This window comes from Pelophylax lessonae (assembly GCF_965119305.1).
Source record: "Pelophylax lessonae genome assembly, chromosome: 8".
Taxonomy (NCBI): Eukaryota; Metazoa; Chordata; class Amphibia; order Anura; family Ranidae; genus Pelophylax; species Pelophylax lessonae.
In genome coordinates this window covers 84,960,399-84,982,731 of record NC_138775.1, presented here as the reverse complement: position 1 = coordinate 84,982,731, position 22,333 = coordinate 84,960,399, and the positions used below count along the sequence as shown (strand labels likewise).

The 22,333-nt window shown below is 40.9% G+C and overlaps 1 protein-coding gene across 1 annotated transcript in view; it reads right to left on the bottom strand.

Annotated features, from left to right (window-relative positions):
- LOC309562158 (inter-alpha-trypsin inhibitor heavy chain H3-like) overlaps positions 1-22,333 on the bottom strand; it is a gene marked incomplete at its 5' end in the record, with an annotated part of 129,809 nt that overhangs the window by 43,117 nt on the left and 64,359 nt on the right. Inside the window, 3 exons of the mRNA XM_082266283.1 lie at positions 4,789-4,869; positions 14,113-14,273; positions 16,620-16,759. Coding sequence (XP_082122409.1) covers positions 4,789-4,869; positions 14,113-14,273; positions 16,620-16,759 — 382 coding nt within the window. The remainder of the gene's footprint in view (positions 1-4,788; positions 4,870-14,112; positions 14,274-16,619; positions 16,760-22,333) is intronic.

The window sequence follows — 22,333 nt, the reverse complement described above, 5'->3', positions numbered from 1 at the left end:
ATAGCAGGATCACATGGGCTCTATGATCATCCTAGGGAGAAGGACGTTGGGCTGTGTTTACAACAGCCGACCGTCCTCTCTCAGCGGGGAGCAATCGCAGGTGTCAGGCGGCAATCGGAGCCACCTCACCCGTGCATCGGCTTCCCTCGCCCCCTAGCTTTCCGTGCGCGACCGACGTAGGAAGCGTCGTAGGTGGTCGGGAAGTGGTTAACGATACTCCGCAATCGGTTTGCAAAACACAGCGAGAAGCGTTTGTGAACACCTATGTGATCCGATTCTGGAAAGGGTCTTGCACCAGTTTGCTGTGAATGTGGTGCAAATTGACCCATATAAATCCATGGCTCAAACTGTACCCCAAAGACACCGCATGTAACTCGTACAGTAATGTGCTGCAGTTCCTGTGCGAATTTCATGCAGTGTCTCGCATGGTAGCAATGTGAGCCCGGGCTAAAGCAGAATTCCAGGTAAGGTTTGTAGCATAGTTACATTGGTTCAGCTTTGACCAATGTAAGTATACACATTCCATACTTTGCTGATCCTTATGCAAGCAGAGAATCACTGCAATAATACTGCCGCTACAACAAAGATCCTCGCTGTCTTCTGGGCCTAGTACCGAGTGGCTGCCTTGCTGCATAGTGAAGGTTGATCACTTGCACGGGCGCGATTCAGAGAAGCTCTTTTATTTTTCACAATGAATACAAGGAGTTTTCAAACCAGATGAGGTTGAAATCATGAAGTCACCACACGGCCTCTGGGTTGAAATGGAAAAGGGGCAGCTTTTTAAAATCTGAACAGTGCTGATCAGATGCTGGCTTTCCAGTATGCTCGTTCCACAGAAGCCAGTCGTGAGACTGGGTTCTGTTGGACAGGGAGCTGTACACAAGGGCGGAACGTAGGCCAGTTTCTGCTGAACCCTCCGTGATTTTTGAACCTTGTGTACCCAGTCCAAGACAGTACCATCTTTAGGTGCAAAGAATAGGAGGGGTTAGTTCTGCTTTAAATAGGAATCCTAATCCTTATGTTTTAGCTTTGTGAATTAAAGTGATAATACACGCAAAAAACAAAAATGTATTTAATTGCAGCTTACTAATTCTTAGATGTGGTAGCTACATTAATTTTCCTTCTGTTTTACGTTTTTTTCCTTTATTTTCACCTGGTGATCCAGCCAATAAGTCTGTTATTTTTCAACTTACTTTAACAGACCAAGCTGTCCAGACAAAGTAGCAGTTAGAGGGTTGAGATTAACACTATTAGGGGTGCTGACAAAGATCAGCTTTTATTAATTTATGTAAAACCTTTATCCCAAAAGGAAAAAAAATTGTTTGCTGTAATTGCGTAGTAAATGTTCGCTAAAAACAAAGTACAGAGAAAGTAGGGGTTTTATGGCCAGTTGGGAGAAGAAAGACCAGAAAAACAACCACTTAAAATTGAAAAATGTATTAAAGTATATAATAGAATACAGTGTATAAATGAGGGATACGTAGACAAGAAAAAGTTCCCTCATGTATTCACCGACATGTTTAAAAAACAGCAGCAAAGAAATATATCCCTAGTGCGGGAACAATACATGCTTCAAGCTGATGTTGATGCAAGAAGTCATGGAGTGTTAGCTAGAGTTCAGCTTCAATTTTTTTAGTCTAGTGGTCCATCCAAATCTAACACTACCCCCTCCCCAGACTGACAATGCCGCTGTACAAAGGTGACTGCTTTACTACTTGAAATAAAGGAATTAAAGCCTAATAAAAGAAAATGAATGCAGCCACCACGTCTATGGATTGGTAAGCTGCAATAAATTTGATTTTTATTTATGGGTTAAACGCCGCTTTGAGCCTATTATGCTGCTTTTTAAAGATTTTAGCAATATAATAGCTATTTTTATAATTTACACAGGTTATCAAAAATTAATATTAAAATCCTTACATTGATAGGGTGAACTGTGGCCTTGAGCTGTAGAATATAAATCACAAATACAGTTAAAACAAAACATCTCACAACAAATGGATTTTAAATAATTTTAACAATGAAAAATAATGAACATTACTAAATAAATCTGACATTTTAACTTGTAGACTTTGGTACCAAAAGTCGATTCAATTAAATAGGGAAGTATGGCCAAAGCTTTTTTTTGTCCATACCTCACTTATGGGTCACAGCAGTAAAATTATTTCTGCACTCCTGTGACCCAGATTCAGCTGACAGTGGGCTAAACAGACCCCCGATGTTTCACTATTGAGATGGAGAAAGAGACTGATGACAGATTCCACCAGCTCTTTCTCTGCAGCCTTAGCTGTATCAGACAGTGAATGAACAGAAAGTGCTCTGTACAGACACTCCTGTTCATTCACAAACTGAAGCATTACTCATGGAAAGCGGAATGAACACAGTAGGTGATTGGTACTGATCACTCATTGTGTTCATTCACAAAAGAAAGGGGCCAGTAATGACATATTTACTGTCCCCTTTCCTTGCTCTGCATCTGGAAAGGGAGGGTGATCATTGAAAAAACAGTATCTCTCCTGCTCTCAAGTGGTATGCGGGAAGGTGAATGTTATAGGTGGTTTTTTAGGCACAGATAAGGTGGTCTTGCTGCCCCCACCGGACCAAGGGTATCCAAAAAACAAAAACAAAATTGCCACTCAAAAAGAGCCAAAAAGTAGCAATTTTGGCTCTGAAGAAGAGGGTTCTCCCTCGAAAAAATGTAAGCCATACCAGGTCTTTGTGGACGCCATCACCCTATCCAGCAGTAGAGAAGTGTTCTGGAGGTGAGTGGTTCCCATTTCCTACAAGCTTGTACATATCCTATGTTTGTGAGTATATTGTACGCTACCCATTTTGATTTTGATAAACTTTTTAGTGGTAATGCACAAGGTCGAGGCGCCCTTCTCTTGTTATTGTCTTACAGGGTGATCAGTGAGGCAGGGGGGCAATTACAGAAACAGATGTCTTGTGTGTCTCTCCCTGCAGCAGCTAAAAGCAGGCGGGAGGGAGGAGAACCTGGATTTTAGCTGCTGCAGGGGGAGACACACAGGGGATCGGTTCCTGTAATTGCCCCACCTTATCAATCATCCCCTCTCCTGCTTACATCTGATGCCCCTTCTGCCCAGGCTTCCCTGGTGGCCCAGGCCTGGTGCAGGACCTCCTGCCCTTTATCGGCAGCCCTGCTGAGACCATTCAGAACTCATTGTCATGTACATTTGACCTGCAGTTATCTTCTTGCTGATCTGCTTTTGTAAGGGAAGAGAAGCAGTTCTAAAGTGAACAGTAGTCAATTGACATTGGGCCTTTAAATGGCAAAAGCAAATATACTATCCTTGCCAATGATTCTAACCCACATTTCCCTCCTGCGTTGATAACTTAGCCCCAGTGCCTTGACTTAGCATAAACAAGAGATGCCTGTCCAGTCTTTTAATCCTTTAATAAATCAGCTTTCTGCCTTTTTTGCTTCCTGCCCCTTTGATCCCCATATACTAAAAATCATTGTGAATGCAATGCGATGTAACATAAATTAAATACTTACATTCTCCTTGTAGATGAAAACAGGTGGAAAGAAAGAGAAAAAGAAAAATATCACAAAATGAAAAAAAATCAGTAAATGATAATTCTACAAAGGTTTTTTTAATCTGTAAAAGTGTCAACCCAATGAAGAAGGCAAAAATAATATAAGATAGTTAATCGCATGGTTCGCTAAGGAGAGATTTTCCTTCGCTCCCTGTTGTGTCACAGGAGTGAGAATTAAATACTTTCTTTATTTGAGTGATGAAAAGTTAGTACTGTTTATTTGTCAGGTTTTTATAACCCAATATTTTCCTGCTATGTCACTGGAACAGGGAATGAGTAAAATTCTCCCATCTGTATACATTTATATATATGTATGAGTTTGTGCTTTGACTCATTCCTTTGTACATCATCCATCAAGTTAAAATACAAGTCTAGTCAATAGAATCTGTCAGTTTCTTATTGCTCTCTGTGACTTTATTAGGGAGATTTCCCTCACTTCCTGTCTCGGTTATGTCGTGCAACAAATGTAGGATGTAAAATATTAAAAGTCACCTGGCATGAGTGATCATCTTTACGCACCTTTGTATCTGCACTGGAGCACTTCATTTTACTTTGTTCATATGCCAATAATTTTCAGTTATATTGCACTTTAGTGGACTTGAAATTCAAACATTTTTTAATCTGTGGACTTTATCAATTCATTGGACACTTTATTAATTATTAGTAAATTTATATTTATGGTCACATTTGGTACTTTATGCATGAAATATTTTGCACTTTTTTAAAATTTACCACTTGCTTGATTATTTATAATATTTATTCTGCAAGCGATGTGTTATTTACTAAATGTAGGATGTAGTCATCCTCAGGATAAGACAATGCAGCACAGACAGCATTACAAATATTGTTAGAAGTTCTAACCCCTCCTCATACTAATAAAAAATGTCGTAAGGATCAGAAAAAAACCCAACAAAGACATTGTTAAAAAAACACATTTATTGAACATCAAACAACGCCTTTGGTAGCTGGCTTCTTTAGAGAGGAGAGGAGTGAGGCATATATGGACTTTAATGGTACTGTAATAGATTAGGTAAGAAAAAGTATTTTTTTTTAAAACATCATTTTATTATCCAAATATATAAAAAATAAAGGAGATCATTTCCATATTAAAACACTAGTACAAAGTATACAACTGCAAGTATTTAGTACTTTTACTCTTGTGCTCTACAAATAATACATCACAGATGGAGTCACCCTAAAAGGTATCATAGCTGTCACTATGTACAATACCATCTGGATGAATTGGGATCAACATGTTTCGCGGGATATTTGCCGCTTCTTCAGGGCTTATTATATCATCATACAGAGCATCTAATAGTGAAAAACAATAAACAGATAATAATTTACATCTCAAAGATAAACTATATTACATCTTGTTTTGCAAAACATATCAAAAATACAATATATGCGAGATCACTCCATGCGTACCCATATTCAATGCAGAGCCCCACCCCAAGGGCACAGGGTAATAAACGCCTCCCCAGGCAGATGTGGGAATCCCATTAATCAAAACAGGGGGGTAGGTATGCAAAATACCATAAATCTAATAGTAACAAAATATATAAATATATATGCGTAAAAAGGAGAGAATATTATAACTATAGTAACAATTTCCATCTTAAGATAAGAGATATCAGAACATACCATGTTTAAATGTGATGGGCTGTTAAGTTGTATCCTCAAAGGTTGGGTATTATAAGATCTCAGAAACAGCTCCCTGTATATTTGCTGAGCAATGTCAACAAGGAACTTCCTATATATTTAGTAGCCAGAGTGATGAGATATGGATATTCGTATTCACCTCTAGACCATGATGCCCATACATGTATATCTAGGGACAAAAAACTTGTTTTTTACAGAAGAAAAAGGAGAAGGACCTCCACTTGAAAGGATGACTAATGAATCGTTTGATGCATGTGTCTTTACAGAGGAAGACGTTCTAAGATTGCTGTCTAAAGTGAAGACAAATAAGTCACAGGGTCCTGATGAGATACACCCAAAATTATTAAAAGAGCTTAGTGGTGAGCTGGCAAAACCATTAACAGATTTATTTAACCAATCATTAGTAACAGGAGTCGTCCCGGAAGATTGGAAAGTGGCAAATGTCGTGCCCATTCACAAGAAAGGTAGTAGGCAGGAATCGAGCAACTATAGACCAGTGAGTCTGACATCAATAGTAGGCAAATTAATGGAAACCCTATTAAAGGATAGGATTGTGGAACATCTTAAATCCCATGGATTGCAAGATGAAAAACAACATGGGTTTACTTCAGGGAGATCATGTCAAACAAATCTTATAGATTTTTTTGACTGGGTGACTAAAATAATAGACGGTGGAGGTGCAGTAGACATTGCATATCTAGATTTTAGTAAGGCTTTTGACACTGTCCCACATAGAAGACTTATCAATAAACTGCAGTCATTGAGCATGGACTCCCATATTGTTGAGTGGATTAGGCAGTGGCTGAGTGACAGACAACAGAGGGTTGTAGTCAATGGAGAACATTCAGAACAAGGTCATGTTACCAGTGGGGTACCTCAGGGATCTGTACTGGGACCAATTTTGTTTAATATCTTCATAAGTGATATTGCAAAAGGCCTCGATGGTAAGGTTTGTCTTTTTGCTGATGACACAAAGATATGTAACAGGGTTGATGTTCCTGGAGGGAAACGCCAAATGGAAAAGGATTTAGGAAAACTAGAAGAATGGTCAGAACTCTGGCAACTGAAATTTAATGTGGATAAGTGCAAGATAATGCACCTGGGACGTAAAAACCCAAGGGCAGAATATAGAATATTTGACACAGTCCTGACCTCAGTATCTGAGGAAAGGGATTTAGGAGTAATTATTTCAGAAGACTTAAAGGTGGGAAGACAATGTAATAGAGCAGCACGAAATGCCAGCAGAATGCTTGGATGTATAGGGAGAGGTATAAGCAGTAGAAAGAGAGAAGTGCTTATGCCGCTGTACAGAACACTGGTGAGACCTCACTTGGAGTATTGTGCGCAGTACTGGAGGCCATATCTCCAGAAGGATATAGATACTCTAGAGAGAGTTCAGAGAAGAGCTACTAAACTAGTACATGGATTGCAGGAAAAAACTTACCAGGAAAGGTTAAAGGACCTTAACATGTATAGCTTGGAAGAAAGAAGAGACAGAGGGGATATGATAGAAACTTTTAAATACATAAAGGGAATCAACTCGGTAAAGGAGGAGAGCATATTTAAAAGAAGAAAAACTACCACAAGAGGACACAGTTTTAAATTAGAGGGGCAAAGGTTTAAAAGTAATATGAGGAAGTATTACTTTACTGAGAGAGTAGTGGATGCATGGAATAACCTTCCTGCAGAAGTGGTAGCTGCAAATACAGTGAAGGAGTTTAAGCATGCATGGGATAGGCATAAGGCTATCCTTCATATAAGATAGGGCCAGGGATTATTCAGAGGATTCAGATATATTGGGCAGACTAGATGGGCCAAATGGTTCTTATCTGCCGACACATTCTATGTTTCTATGTTTCTATCATGGTCTAGAGGTGAATACGAATATTTATATCCATAGCGTTATTATTTCAGCAGCTATTAAGTGTCTATGAAGTTGCTACGACACTCTGGCTACTAATTTTATGGGAAGTTCCTTGTTGACATAGGTCAGCAAATATCCAGGGAGCTGTTTCTGAGATCCTATAACACCCAACCTTTGAGGATACGACTTAACAGCCCATCACATTTAAACGTGGTATGTTCTGATATCTCTTATCTTAAGATGGAAATTGCTACTATAGTTATAATATTCTCTCCTTTTTACGCATATATATTTTTATATATTTGTTGCTATTAGATTATGGTATTTTGCATACCTACCCCCCCCCTACTGTTTTGATTAATGGGATTCCCACATCTGCCTGGAGAGGCGTTTATTACCCTGCGCCCTTGGGGTGGGGCTCTGCATTGAATAAGAGTATGCATGGAGTGATTTCACAGATTTTGCATATATTGTATTTTTGATATGTTTTGCAAAACGTGATGTAATATAGTTTATCTTTGATATGTAAATTAATATGTGTCTATTGTTTTTTCGCATTAGATGCTCTGTATGATGATATAATAAGCTCCTGAAGAATTGGCAAATATCCCAAGAAACATGTTGACCCCAATTTATCCAGATGGTATTGTACATATTGTCAGCTATGATACCTTTAGGGTGACTCCATATGGTATGTATTATTTGTAGATCACAAGTGTAAAAGTACTAAATACTTGCAGTTGTATACTTTGTACTAGTGTTTTAATATGGAGATGATCTCCTTTATTTTTTTATATCTTTGGATAATAAAACGATGTTTTAAAAAATTTCTTTTTTCTTACCCAATCTGTTATGGTACCATTAAAGTCCATATATGCCTCACTTCTCTCCTCTCCAAATTAATAGGATGTAGGTACCTTCTCATTTTTATGTACTATATGACAGCTCCTTTATTTATAGCTAGCTTCTTTAGACTTATGGCATGTACAAGTTCTACAATAAAAACATAAATGTTACCAATATGTCGAATAAAAAACATAAAAAACAAACAAAAATATATAAATCAAATAGTCAAAGAGGTAGTAGTCAAAAAGAGTAATGTTAATAGTAATACAAATATTGATATAAGTAAAAACAGTATAATACTATATACAATTGTAGACATTGTAGAGGACACCAGGATTGAGTACTGAATGGCAAGTATATTTCCTCACTATTTGGTTTGTGGTCCCTTTGCGGGGGGTGATTATAACAGTGTTTCTCACCTTGTTTAAGTCAAGGCACCCTTTAAAAATTATGGACAGTCCCAAGGCATCCCATTTTAAAATGTAAAAACTATTCTGATAGGTTTACATAATGCAGCAACATCCATAAGTCCAAGTAGGACACCCAACATTTACAGGTGATTTATTCTTCCAAAGCAAATACACTTTTTGGTACTGACTAGTATTCCAATGTTTCTCTTCTGCCTCATTTCTTCCCCATCACTCAGCTAATGTGATCCAATGGCTGATGGAGAGGGGCAGGGGAGAGTCAAACAAGGATGCTATGCAGGCAACTGACATCCTACTTATCATCTGATGATGCCATTGTTTGTTAGGGCGCTGGCAGCTAGAAGGTTGTAATGGTGCACGATGAAAACCTGTGACTTAGTGTAACTTAAAGGCAACCTTCATTCACACGCTGGCTTGTATACAATTTTTGGGCAATTTTATGCATTTTGCCAAGGCACTCCTGAAGACACCTCAAGGCACCCTGGTTGAAAAAGGCTGGATTAGAACATAATGTTGAGTACTCAGGACTTCTCATCCATGCAAGGGAAGGGTTTCTGGAGCAGCCTGGCTGGAGAGGAGAGGACTGGTTTTTAGTACTCTCTAGATTTCTACGACCTTAGAGAAGAATGGTTTCTGATCCAATCATTTTTTTTCTGAGCGTAGCGTGAATATTCTAATAAAATTAATTTTGTATTGGGGTTGAAAGACCATTTGTTTCATTTGTATGTGCATGGCCCAACAATGTAATTTGGGAATGGGGAAAGGAATTCAACTTAAAGTTACATAGTTACTGTAGATAGTTAGTCAGGTTGAAAAAAAGACCATCTGGCTCAATCAATAAAAAACAAAAAACAGTAATGAAAACCCAACCATACAATCCCATATACACATCCCTATACCTGCAGTTGATCCAGAGGAAGGGCGAAAAACCCCAGCAAAGCATGATCCAATTTGCTACAGCAGGGGAAAAAAACTCCTTCCTGATCCCCCCAAGAGGCAATCGGATATTCCCTGGATCAACCTTACCTATAAATATTAGTACCCATTTATATTATGTACAACTAGGAAAGAATCCAGGCCTTTTTTAAAAGCAATCTAGTGAGCCAGCCAGAACCACCTCTGGAGGGAGTCTATTCCACATTTTCACAGCTCTTACAGTGAAAAAACATTTCCGTATTTGGAGACGAAATCTGTTTTCCTCTAGGTGTAAAGAGTGCCCCCTTGTCCTCTGTGTTGACCTTAAAGTGAATAACTTAACACCAAGTTCACTGTATGGACCCCTTATGTATTTATACATGTCAATCATATCCCCCCTTAATCTCCTCTTCTGTCCTCTTCTCCACTTTTGAACTTGTACCTACAGATAAACCTATAATAAAGCTTACCTGTAGGTACAGTGAATGTCTCCTAAAAAACTTGCACAGGAGATATTCTCAAGTGATGCAAAGCGTGACGTCACCGGCACATGCGCTCTGAAGGAACAGCATACCCGCTTTCATGCGTGAGTTTCATCACCGCGGCTTCGGCCATTCATACAGCTGAAGCCTGCAAATCCAGAAGGAAGACCGTGTGAAGATGGCAGTGCCAGGGATCTGGGACAGCGATGCGCGGGAGGGATCCACTGCACAGGTAAGTCTGTCATAGCGTGCTAGTGTACGGTGCATACTATTACATTATGACTTAAGTGATTGTAAAGTCGTGTTTACCTCCTCTGTGCAGCTGGTTTTGCATAGGGCAGCCCAGATTCTCCTCTTTTCGGGTCCCTCTTCGCTGCCCCTGGCCCCTCCCTTCTGTCCCGTGCCCCCACAGCAAGCAGCTTGCTATGGGGGGCACCCGAGTCGAGCTGCAGCTCCATGTGTCCATTGAAACACAAAACTGCCATTCAGCATTTTTTTCTTTAAATTAAATTAGTAGATCTAGAGATCTAGAGTAAGAGGAGCAGACAGAAGTGTGGTCATGAAGCAGGTTGAGGTCTGCACAGGCAGATAGCAAGGGCAGGTCAGGACAAGCCAGGTCAAGTTCAGGAATTCCATCAAGAAGTAATGGACACAGGTTACAGGCCCTGCTGAAGATGATTCAAAACTGGCTGTGTGCAGTTATCCAGTTTAAATATAGCAGAATGTTTTCACACACATTTTTGCGTACACTGTTGCGCAAATGGATGCTAATACAGAGGCACCATCTTTCATACTGGCGTGACCTTCCTTGCACTGTCATACCTTTGTCACTCTTTTCATATATGGAGTATTGGATCTATAACTATAAGCTCACTATTTTGGACATTTTTTATTTGGTTTTCCCTTCCTGCTCTCCTCTTATTCGCCTGCTGCTACCACTGGGAATCCTATGTGTATGTGTGCAGCTGTTGACTCTGCCCTCTCCCCCTTCCACTGCTGCAGAAAAGGACAGAGCAGCTCTGTATGATTCTCTGCTCACTCCTGTTCCCCTCCTCCCTCATGACATGCAGCAGTTGTTAACCATTCAGGGTTGGCTAGAGTAGAATTATGGGACATGGGAACACTGCTCAGTGGAAGTAATCAGGCTTGGACTACAGCCCATGCATGAGAAGGAGAAATGAAGACTTTTCCAGGGCAGTTCACCAGAGGTCTGGGGAGAGCAGTGTGGGGCAAAAGATTGCAAGGACCAGCTACAGCCCTCTGTGTCTATATCTGAGGACCAGGGTTGTACCAAGCTGTGTCCTGTGTGTTGAGGGACTAAGCCACTACAAGGACATGGTCTTTGCTTTGCTGAGGACCAGAGTCGTCTCAGACAATCCAGAAGTGAGTGGACATCTAACCAGAGGGACCACTGCTGCTGTGTTGCTGGGTCTGGTGAGAGTGCCTTGCGGTCATAACCTGTTGCTACAAGAGAGACAGAGCCCTTTAGCACCTGACTACACAGCTGCCTAGTAACCTCATCGGTGCCTGCAGGTTTGACTGGACCTGTTCTCATTGGCACCAGTGGTACAACTGGGCACCAGTGGTACAACTGGGCTCCAATGCTAGCCAGCTAAAGAGATAGGACAAAAGACTGCTACTTTACAGTTGCTACACAGAGGCAGTAATGTTTATATGCATTGCTTTTTGCTGATTTCAGTATAGTGGTACAGAACTCTATTCTAAGTTACTGTGGCATAGCGATTACATTGTCAAGTAAACTGTGTCTATATCTACTTACTCTATGCTCATTTGTGCTCATACCATCATCTACTCTAATCCACACATTTCAGGGGATTAACTAAAACTGGTGCAACTCTGCCTAGAAACTAATCAGCTTCCAGGTTTTATTGTCTTAATTGAGAAAGCTGACATTAGAAGCTGACTGGCTACCATGCACAGCTGCACCAGATTCTGAGTGCTCCAGTTTTAGTAAATCCCCCCAAATCCCTCCTCTCCTCTAAAAGCATTCAAAAACCCAAGATCAGTGTTTTTGAATGGTTTAAATTTTTTAAAAATGTCGCTGTTGACCAGGGCCGAAACTAGGGGGGACATGTGTCCCGCGTGCTGCATTGTGAAGGGCGCTGCTGGCTCCCTTAAAGATAATCAAGCTTGTCCCTGCTACTGCCATCCCCGGTGTGAGCGGCACATGTTCTGTGCACCATCCATCCCCAGCTCTAACCACACTATCCTCTCCATCTCTTCTATTTAACCGTTGCACCTCCGCCCTGCAGTCCCATGTGGCTCACGTTTCCCAGCTGGCCAGTAGAGTCCACGATAATCATCCCCTGCTAGAATGCGGCTTCCCGGATGGGGCAGGGAGCCAGGGACGAGCGAGGAGGGCTGTGTTCTTTTCTCCCTCTATTCTCAGGCATGTTACGGTTTAAAATTGCGCACACTCGTGGAATGACGACAACTATGGTACTTAAAAATCTCCATAGGCAACGTTTTAAAATTTTCTAACGGTTACCAGTTTAGAGTTACAGAGGAGGTCTTTTTCTAGAATTATTGCTCTCACTCTGGCGATTGCGGCGATACCTCATATGTGTGATTTGAACACCATTTTCATTTGTGGGCACAACTTGCCTATGCTTTTTCTTTCGTGTGCGAGCTCACGGCGAAAGGGGCACTTTAAAAAAAGTTTTTCCCCTAGACCCCTCCTCTGCACTTCAAAGTATTCAAAATGTCTAAATCAGCAATTTTGGACACGGACAGTTTTTTAAAATCGAAGCCATTGGCAGCTGAGTCAACCGGAAGTGACGTTGTTACGTCGCTTCCGGGTTACATGATCTGAGACCCAAACGAAGTCAAATCGGGCTTCGTTCGGGATTCCAACCAGCCGGCAGAGGTGCGGGCTGGTTGCTCGGTTCTCCCGGGGGGACTGGAGACCCGGCAGAGCCACAGAAGGTGGCGGGAGGGGGGGATGTCCCCTCCCTCTCGCTGGGATAACGGCCAAGCGGCTGCTGAGCCGCATCGGTTGTTATCTCCTGAAAGCCAAACGCCGGCTCTAAAAAACGGTACAGGATTGATGCCTGCAGCTGCAGGCATCTTCCCGGTACAACCCCTTCATCAAGCCGACGTACAGGTATGTCGGTTTGTGGGAAGTGGTTAACATTACTATTGTTAACTAATATCTATTTAACTCTTTGACATATTTGATTTATATATTTATATTTGTATTTTTTTCTTTTTAAACCTTTATTGTTCATACCCGCAACATTTTTGTTTTTATTGTGGAAACTGTACTCACCACAAGTCCGAAGAAGTTGTGATCAGCCACAAACGTGTTATTTGGCATACAATCGTATCTTTTCAACGTCCTGTTATCACCATTTCTTGGTTCGTCTCTGCCATTTGATGTTTTTTTTTTTCTGATCTTCACCACATGAAATTACCTCCGTGTCCATAACCACTGGATTTGGACCAACCCAAGGCATCTAAGTACGTTCTTTATTTCCAAAATAACTGCTTGCAGACAGAAGTATTCTTCACATGTGCAGAAGCAAGGCTGCTTATGCTGCTTTTTAGTGTTCATTCGCAACATAAACAGATGTGAGTTAATACATTTATTCTTATTCATTTTCTGACACTCAACTCTTCTACATCCTATGAGTCAAATGCTACTACACTCTAAGGTGTCCCCTGTTTTTTCTCTCTCCTGATTTTACCAGGAGCCCCCCTTTTCCTGTGGGTCAGGCGAGCCAGTTCTTCATGTCCCTGCTGAAGAGATTTCCTGTCCTACCTAATAGTAATAAGTCACATTCGAATGGACTTGTTTTGTAATGTTAAAGATCTTTCACAGCTTATCCAAGCAGCTTATTCAGTTCTTTTGAATGTCAGGAACATACCCCAGTTTTTTTTTTCATTAGAACTTGCTTGGGTAAGCTTAAAAACATCTTCAACATAACAAATTAGCTGGAGATCTGCCCCTCCTACCAATGGAGGTTGGAGTTCTCTCCCTGTATACAGCCCCAGAGTTGTCCATGTGGGACTGTCAAATTGTCCATAATCTCCATGGCTTATTACAGGTGCTTAAACTTAAGTAAAATTATGTTATTATTCTTAATAAACCATTATTGTTTTTAATGCATAGTGATCTCTGTGCCCTTTGTTCTCTGCTGCAAATGCAAGGGGAACCTATCTCAAACATCCATGTTTACTAAACCAAAGACAGAAAGGCCACCAACTGCTTGACAATCCCAAAGTGCAGGTTGCAGATTTCCAGAATTATTTCTCGTATTCCCGTATAATATTTGGACTTTATAACAATTTTTTTTTTGTTTTTGATACGGAACGCTAGCATGAATAATTTTCCTACCTTCAACAAATTTATCAGCAACTAATGTTTCTTCTTCCTTTTCTTTCTCTTCAGGTTTTGTAACCACCATAGATGTTAAAGGAGTCACAAACCTAAACTTCAGAGAAAGATCCAACGCCTGCTGTTTAAGTTTCTCTTTCTCCAATGGGTCTGCAGAAATTCTTCATGCAAATAAAGTGATTTTAGAATCTCAACCACACAAACATTTCATAAATGTTATTTATACATTTTTTTGTTCATTTAAATAATCTGTTTGTCATTTATAATATGATAGGAAATGTAATCAGGTTTCCTGCAAAACAACCATGATCCTTGGGGGACCCACTAGGAATGACTGACTCCCTTGAAATATGCTTTCATATGTTCTATAAAAGGGAATAGAACCTAAAATAGTCTATTCATTCTTGACATTTTTAATTAAAGGTAAGGGGTATATATATATATATATATATATATATATATATATATATATATATATATATATATATATATATATATACAGTGCATTGCGAAAGTATTCGGCCCCCTTGAACTTTGCGACCTTTTGCCACATTTCAGGCTTCAAACATAAAGATATAAAACTGTAATTTTTGTGAAGAATCAACAAGTGGGACACAATCATGAAGTGGAATGAAATTTATTGGATATTTCAAACTTTGTTAACAAATAAAAAACTGAAAAATTTGGCGTGCAAAATTATTCAGCCCCTTTACTTTCAGTGCAGCAAACTCTCTCCAGAAGTTCAGTGAGGATCTCTGAATGATCCAATGTTGACCTAAATGACTAATGATGATAAATAGAATCCACCCGTGTGTAATCAAGTCTCCGTATAAATGCACCTGCACTGTGATAGTCTCAGAGGTCCGTTTAAAGAGCAGAGAGCATCATGAAGAACAAGGAACACACCAGGCAGGTCCGAGATACTGTTGTAGAGAAGTTTAAAGCCGGATTTGGATACAAAAAGATTTCCCAATTTTTAAACATCCCAAGGAGCACTGTGCAAGTGATAATATTGAAATGGAAGGAGTATCAGACCGCTGCAAATCTACGAAGACCTGGCCGTCCCTCTAAACTTTCAGCTCATACAAGGAGAAGACTGATCAGAGATGCAGCCAAGAGGCGCATGATCACTGCCCAAAGCCACAGTGAGGACAGTGTAGTGCAATACTGCACATATCTGGGAACTAGGGGACAGCTTCAGTGCAGTGCAAGACAGCCAGGGGCACCCCAATATATCTACTTTGGGCCTAGAGAAGCCAGATGCAGTATTATACATCCAGGTGCTTTCTCTTGAACATTGACTCTTTTTGAAACTTTTGCCTTACTGTCTGAGCTGCATCATTACTCCCACTAGTGTGAAACATGGTTAAGTTGGATTTTTGCAGCCAGAGACTTTAGCAGTTCCTCAACCATTTGTTTGCAATTTACAAGTTTTGTTACTTCTGGGCATCCCACGTATCCCATTTCTATCAAGTTCAACGCTCCCTAAATAAACAACTTAAACTAAAACCCCCTAGAGTTTTTTTCTTTAGCCAGTTGGAGAGTCTGAAAAGTTCCTGTTGCCTGGCTGTGGGTGCTGTGTGGGGGAATAGGCCCCAAATCCAGTGGCTCTTTCGGGGGTAGTGCTACACACACAAATCAGGTGAATGGAGGAATCTCCCCTGCCAGGGCATTGTACCCTGACAGTGGCACCCACAACTGTCAGAATACAATGATCAGCATACAATCAGCTTCTGTCAAGCGGGGACTGACACACATTGATTGAAATTTGGCCAGTCCCTGCTTAAAGCAGAGCTCCTTCCAAAAGAAGAAGCTCTACTTGTTCACACCCCCCCCCCCCCTCCACTGCCACATTTGGCACTTTTTTGGGGGGGAGCAGATACCTGTCAAAACCAGGTACCCGCTTTCACTTGCGAGTAAGATCACCACAAAGTGATCTACGAAATTTGCGGCCCCCTCCTCCTTCCCCCTGGTGCCTTCTGGGAGGCATACAGGGACCAGAAGACAGCGGGACCATTCAGAAAGTGCAGCATGACTCAAGCATGCACAGTAGGAAACAGGCTGTGGCTTCACTTCCTGTTTCCCTTAGTGAAGATGCCTGTGTCTCCACCCGGAGCCAATGGACGAATCAGCTTGGGGTGCTGACGTCGCGGGATCCCTGGACAGGTAAATGTCCTTATATTAAAAGTCAGCAGCTACAATATTTGTAGCTACTGACTTTGAATTTTTTTTTTTACAGGCTGGAACTCCACTTTAATCAGCCATATTTTGATCAGTGTATGGCCAGCTTTGGTGCTTAACCTCCTCTGCCAAGTAAGCTGGGCACTCAGTACCAAAACTAAGATTCTTAGAGCATACCATAAAAGCTATTATTAAATTGTTTTTTTTAAATCTTCTAATTGCAGGTTTGCAATTTTTTTGGAATTCCATTATAAAGAAAATATTTAAATAATTGTGGTCAGAACATTTACTTATTTGGGTGCAAGCAATATTATATTCCAACATACCGTTTCTCCAGCAGTTGCTGTATGGTGAGGTAGGCCCAAAGTCTTTCAGTAAAGTCACCGAATACGTACTCCTGCTGTTTGCTCACCCCGTCCTTCTCTTGGATTTGAACATTTTCACTGTATTTTAGTGAATTATCTGCCTGTTCAAGTAAAATCAACACAACTCAATATCTATATAAATCTAGTATATAGTAATAGGAGAATATACATCATAAAGTTTTCCTAAGAATTTTTAGCAAAACTGTTCTGGTATTTACTGTAGAAACATCTGGGCATGATACTTCACTGGGAAGCTCTAATATAATTTATGACTTAACATGAGCAAGATATAGACCACTGTTTTCTTTTTCTGGCCTTTTTCCCTGGGAGCTGTATGCAGAATAGCAGCAGGTGGCAGGCACTGGAAGACAGAGCGTTCTATTACCCAGCTGGCACTGTTGAACAGTGTGAGCGCCTGCCTAATGTTTTTGTATAACTCAGGCTGTCACGTCATCTGGCTACTAGAGAGCAGCACAGGACATTGAGCATATATAAAGACAAGTAACCACTGAACAACAGTGCTGGGTGGCTTTTCTGAACCCACTGATAATTGTGCAAACTTCACTCTACTGACTCCAAAGATGGAACACTTTTCTTCCAGTGACTCTCAAGTGTGGAACCATTAGACTCACTAACCTCAAAGATGTAGCATTATTCCTCCAACAGACACCAACAATGGGAGATTATGGCTTCCAATTACACCAAATTTGGGGTACTCCTTCTCTCACTGACTATTGATGGGGCACTATTCCTCCTCAACCTGAGAACCATTGCTGGGGGATTTTTTCTTACCATTGACCATCAACTTTTTGGGCATTTTTACTACTACTGACACCAACAACATGGTAGTATTTATCTTCTAACTGATCACTGAGGCTTGTTTTTTTTTTTTTAAATCCTACTGTCTGTTGACCTTATGGCCAAACCACTGGCCATAGTCTGACGCTTCAACAGTCTGAAAAACAGTAAACTGGCCCTCTGTTTTCAAAGGACTCGTCTTCTAAAGAAATCTACCTCGTCCCAGCAGCTGGCAGCAGAGAGGAGGACAGAACTCCTGTGCCAGATCCCATGCTTCTCTATGCAGCTATGGAAATGCTAGACTCTGCCCCCCTCCTCCCACCCTCTGATTCTGGCAGTTGACTCCAGCTCTCCTCTGGTCCCCCTCCTTTAAACCCTGCACTTTCTACTTTCCAGAATTTCCCCCAGCTTCTTCCCAGCAGCAGCACAAGATAAGGGGGGGGGGGGTGCACTGTGATATAAAGGAGGGTGGGGGACTCTTTACTTCTTATGGCGGAGGGGCTCTCAACATCTGCTTATAATTATTATGAGAATAATAAAATTCAATGCCAGTTGAACAGGAGGGTCGCTCACCACTGGAATCAACAAGAGGCTTTATTGGAGACTGCTCAGACAGAACACTACTGCAGATACTAGAAATTCTGTAAGGTTATATACAGAATTTCTAACAGGTTATGGGCCCAGGCACCCACCCAGAGAAAAGCTGAGAACCCAGCCATAGCCAGCTACAGCAGATAAGAGCAAATACATCAACAGAATTAAGACTGCAATGGAATAAAAGAAAATGGCCAATTACACAGCTGCAACAAAGCTTTTATTTGCCAATCTGACAAACCAGAACTACCAGTCTTATGGGCCATACACACTATAAGATTTTCTGAAGACTTTTTCCTTCAGACTTACCAAAACCATATAATATGAGGTCAAACCTAAACACTTTCAATTTGTATGCAATCTGGCAGGCCCTTGCACTACATAGAAAAGGTAAATCTGAAGGAAACGGTCTTCAGAAAATCTTAAAGTTTGTATGGCCCTTAAGAAATTCAAGATGAAAATGCTGCTAATAGGAGAATGTACATGGAAATGTATAAATTAAGACAGCCCAGAACACCCTTTAGATAAGTGAATAGAGAAAGACCAAAAAGCTCAGAGCACAATCTCTCGTAGCATAGAAGATGACCAAATCATTTAAAGATGAAAAATAAAAATAAAAACAGTAACATGCAAAAAGAAACATATAAATGTTTTGTATGCAAGAAACAAATTAATTTAAAAGCAGATTGCAGAATCTGGAAAGATATAATGCAAAAACATACTAAACAACCAAAGATCATAAATGTGAAGGAAAAAACTTGAACCTCATTTTTGCAGGCATGATGTGCTGATTCAGGATCTACAAGTCACATGACAAATGTCAGAAATTTCTTTATTCACTTTGACCAGAGTAAAATAACACCAATAAAATAAAATAAAATAAAATAATAAAATAAAATAATGAAATAAAATAGAGTAAAACATCACCACAGCTAATGGGCAAATAATGGAATCAGAAGGAATAGGAGATGGATTTCTTTACTGTCCTATTTTCAAGAGTGTCACGAGAAAGATGTCTGTGAAAAAATGTCCTCTATCTCCCTGCTTTTGAAACAAATATTCTGTCAGTGAAGAAGCTCACAAAATAAGGCAATGTAGTGACCTTTCAAGATGACATCACAAAAGGGATATCTTACTTGCAAAGGCTAAAATTACAGATGAACTGTATCAGCTGAACTGCAATGAGGTGATTAAAGCAGGGTTCCACTCATTTTTGTGTTTATTAAAAGTCAGCAGCTACAAAAATGTAGCTGCTGACTTTTAATAAACACACACTCACCTGTCCCATGATCAAGCTATGCGAACGCCCACTAGCATCTCTAGGGTGGGCACCCGGCTGTGACAGCTTGCGGCTTCACAGCCGGGTGCGAACTACGCATGTGTTCCACATGTGTTCTACTCATTTTTATGTTTATTAAAAGTCAGCAGCTACAAAAATGTAGCTGCTGACTTTTAATAAACACACACTCACCTGTCCCATGATCAAGCGATGCGAACGCCCACTAGCATCTCTAGTGTGGGCACCTGGCTGTGACAGCTTGCGGCTTCACAGCTGGGTGCGCACTATGCATGTACATTGTGAATGGCCGGGCAATCTTCTGGGACCTGTGATGTGTCCCAGAAAATTGCAGGGAGGTAGGGAAAGAGGAGAGCTTCTGCTTGAGCTGCCTAGGCAGCCCGAGCAGAAGTGGGAGCAGGTACCTGTCAAATCTAGGTACCTGCCCCCCCCCCCCAAAAAAAAATGAAATGTGGCATGTCAGGGGGTCAGCAGTATTTAAAGCGGAAGTTCCACTTTTGGTTGGAACTCCGCTTTAATACTGCCAAGGAGGAAAAACATTCAAATTGCATCAAATTGCATCTACACATGGCACAGATGACTTGGGCACATAAGATCCGACATAATAAAGAAATTAACTGAGAATGACTATGCAAGTGAAATAAAAATTAGTCCATGTGATCACACAATGAAGTGCACCAGCAGTATAAAAGAAAAAAATGACAAGAAAAGCCTTTTCAAAGCAGAGTAACAGTAGAGCTAAGAAACCTCTGGACTTAATTCATTCAGATCTTTGCAGTCCAATGGGAAAATATAATCCAGGACAGAAGAGGTATTTGCTAACTTTTATAGACAATAACTCCAGGTACACTACACTATATTTGTTACACAACAAAAGTGAAGCACCAGAAAAATCTTAACAGTATTTGGCTCAAGTAAGCAACAAATTTGGTAGTGTATTGCGCACCATCAACTAAATATATAGGTGACAAAACACACATGATTCTCAGAAAGCATGGCATATTTCAATCTACTGTACCATACAACTTAGAACAAATTGGGGTTGCAGAAAGAATGAACCGTACTCTATGTGAGAGAGTGGAAGATCCATGTTGTTTGATGCAGGTATGGCAAACACATACAGGGGGGAGGCAATTATAACTGCATGCTATCTCCAAAATTGACTACCAGGAAAACTTCATATGAACTGTGGAATGGAAGGTCACCGAATCTGAACCATCAAAGAAAAACTTGGAAGCAAAGCCTATGTGCACATCCCAAAAGAAAAATGTACAAAATGGGATGCTTGCGCAAAGAAAGGTGCACTTGTAGGTTACAGTGAATCTCAAAAGGGATATAGAATTTTACACCAAGACACAAACAAGCTAACCATCAGTAGAAGTGTAATTGTCGATGAAACTTCAGTGTGTTCAAAATTTCAAAAACGAACACAAACACTTCAAACCAGCCCCCAAAATTTCCACTCGCATTTGGAGCACACCTGCCAGGAAGAAAGATGGCAGTGGGCACTTCCTGTCCCTTCCCTTCCCCTCCCCCTCCTATTAGCATGGCTGCCTTGTTATTCTCTGTGCATTCATTCACAACAGAAGAGTTGGCAACTGCTGCTCTGTTATTTTGCTCACATCTGCCACCTGTGGCTGCTTTCTGCATGTGCACTCCTCGTGTAAGTGCTGCTTGTACTGTCTTCTGGATCGTGATGACCCAGCTCCCCTATCAGGAACATGTTAGGGAGCTGCTGTCAGGAATATGCGTCAGCATTGTGGAAACAGCTGGGACTAGGAAGACCTCCTTTACAAGTAGGGTCTGTGTGTATAAGTGAGGAGAGGGGCTGTTTGTGTACAGGGGAGCCAGAGTTGTGTGTGTTGTGTGTGATGTGTGTGATGTGTGTGATGTGTGTGATGTGTGTTATACAGTCAGGTCCATAAATATTGGGACAATTCTAATCTTTTTGGCTCTATACACCCACAATGGATTTGAAATGAAACAAACAAGATGTGCTTTAACTGCAGACTTTCAGCTTTAATTTGAGGGTATTTACATCCAAATCAGGGGAAAGGTGTAGGAATTACAACAGTTTGTATATGTGCCTCCCACTTTTTAAGGGACCAAAAGTAATGGGACAATTGGCTTCTCAGCTGTTCCATGGCCAAGTGTGTGTTATACCCTCATTATCCCATTTACAAGGAGCAGATAAAAGGTCCAGAGTTCATTTCAAATGTGCTATTTGCATTTGGAATCTGTTGCTGTCAACTCTCAATATGAGATCCAAAGAGCTGTCACTATCAGTGAAGCAAAAAACAAAACAAACCCATCAGAGAGATAGCAAACATGAGGTGTGGCCAAATCAACTGTTTGGAACATCCTTAAAAAGAAAGAATGCACCGGTGAGCTCAGCAACACCAAAAGACGTGGAAGACCACGGAAAGCAACTGTGGTGGATGACCGAAGAATTCTTTCCCTGGTGAAGAAAACACCCTTCACAACAGTTGGCCAGATCAAGAACACTCTCCAGGAGGTAGGTGTATGTGTGTCAAAGTCAACAATCAAGAGAAGACTTCAACAGAGTGAATACAGAGGGTTCACCACAAGATGCAAACCATTGGTGAGCCTCAAAAACAGGAAGGCCAGATTAAAGTTTGCCAAACAACATCTAAAAAAGCCTTCACAGTTCTGGAACAACATCCTTTGGACAGATGAGACCAAGATCAACTTGTACCAGAGTGATGGGAAGAGAAGGGTATGGAGAAGGAAAGGAACTGCTCATGATCCAAAGCATACCACCTCATCAGTGAAGCATGGTGGTGGTAGTGTCATGGCGTGGGCATGTACGGCTGCCAATGGAACTGGTTCTCTTGTATTTATTGATGATGTGACTGCTGACAAAAGCAGCAGGATGAATTCTGAAGTGTTTCGGGCAATATTATCTGCTCATATTCAGCCAAATGCTTCAGAACTCATTGGATGGCGCTTCACAGTGCAGATGGAC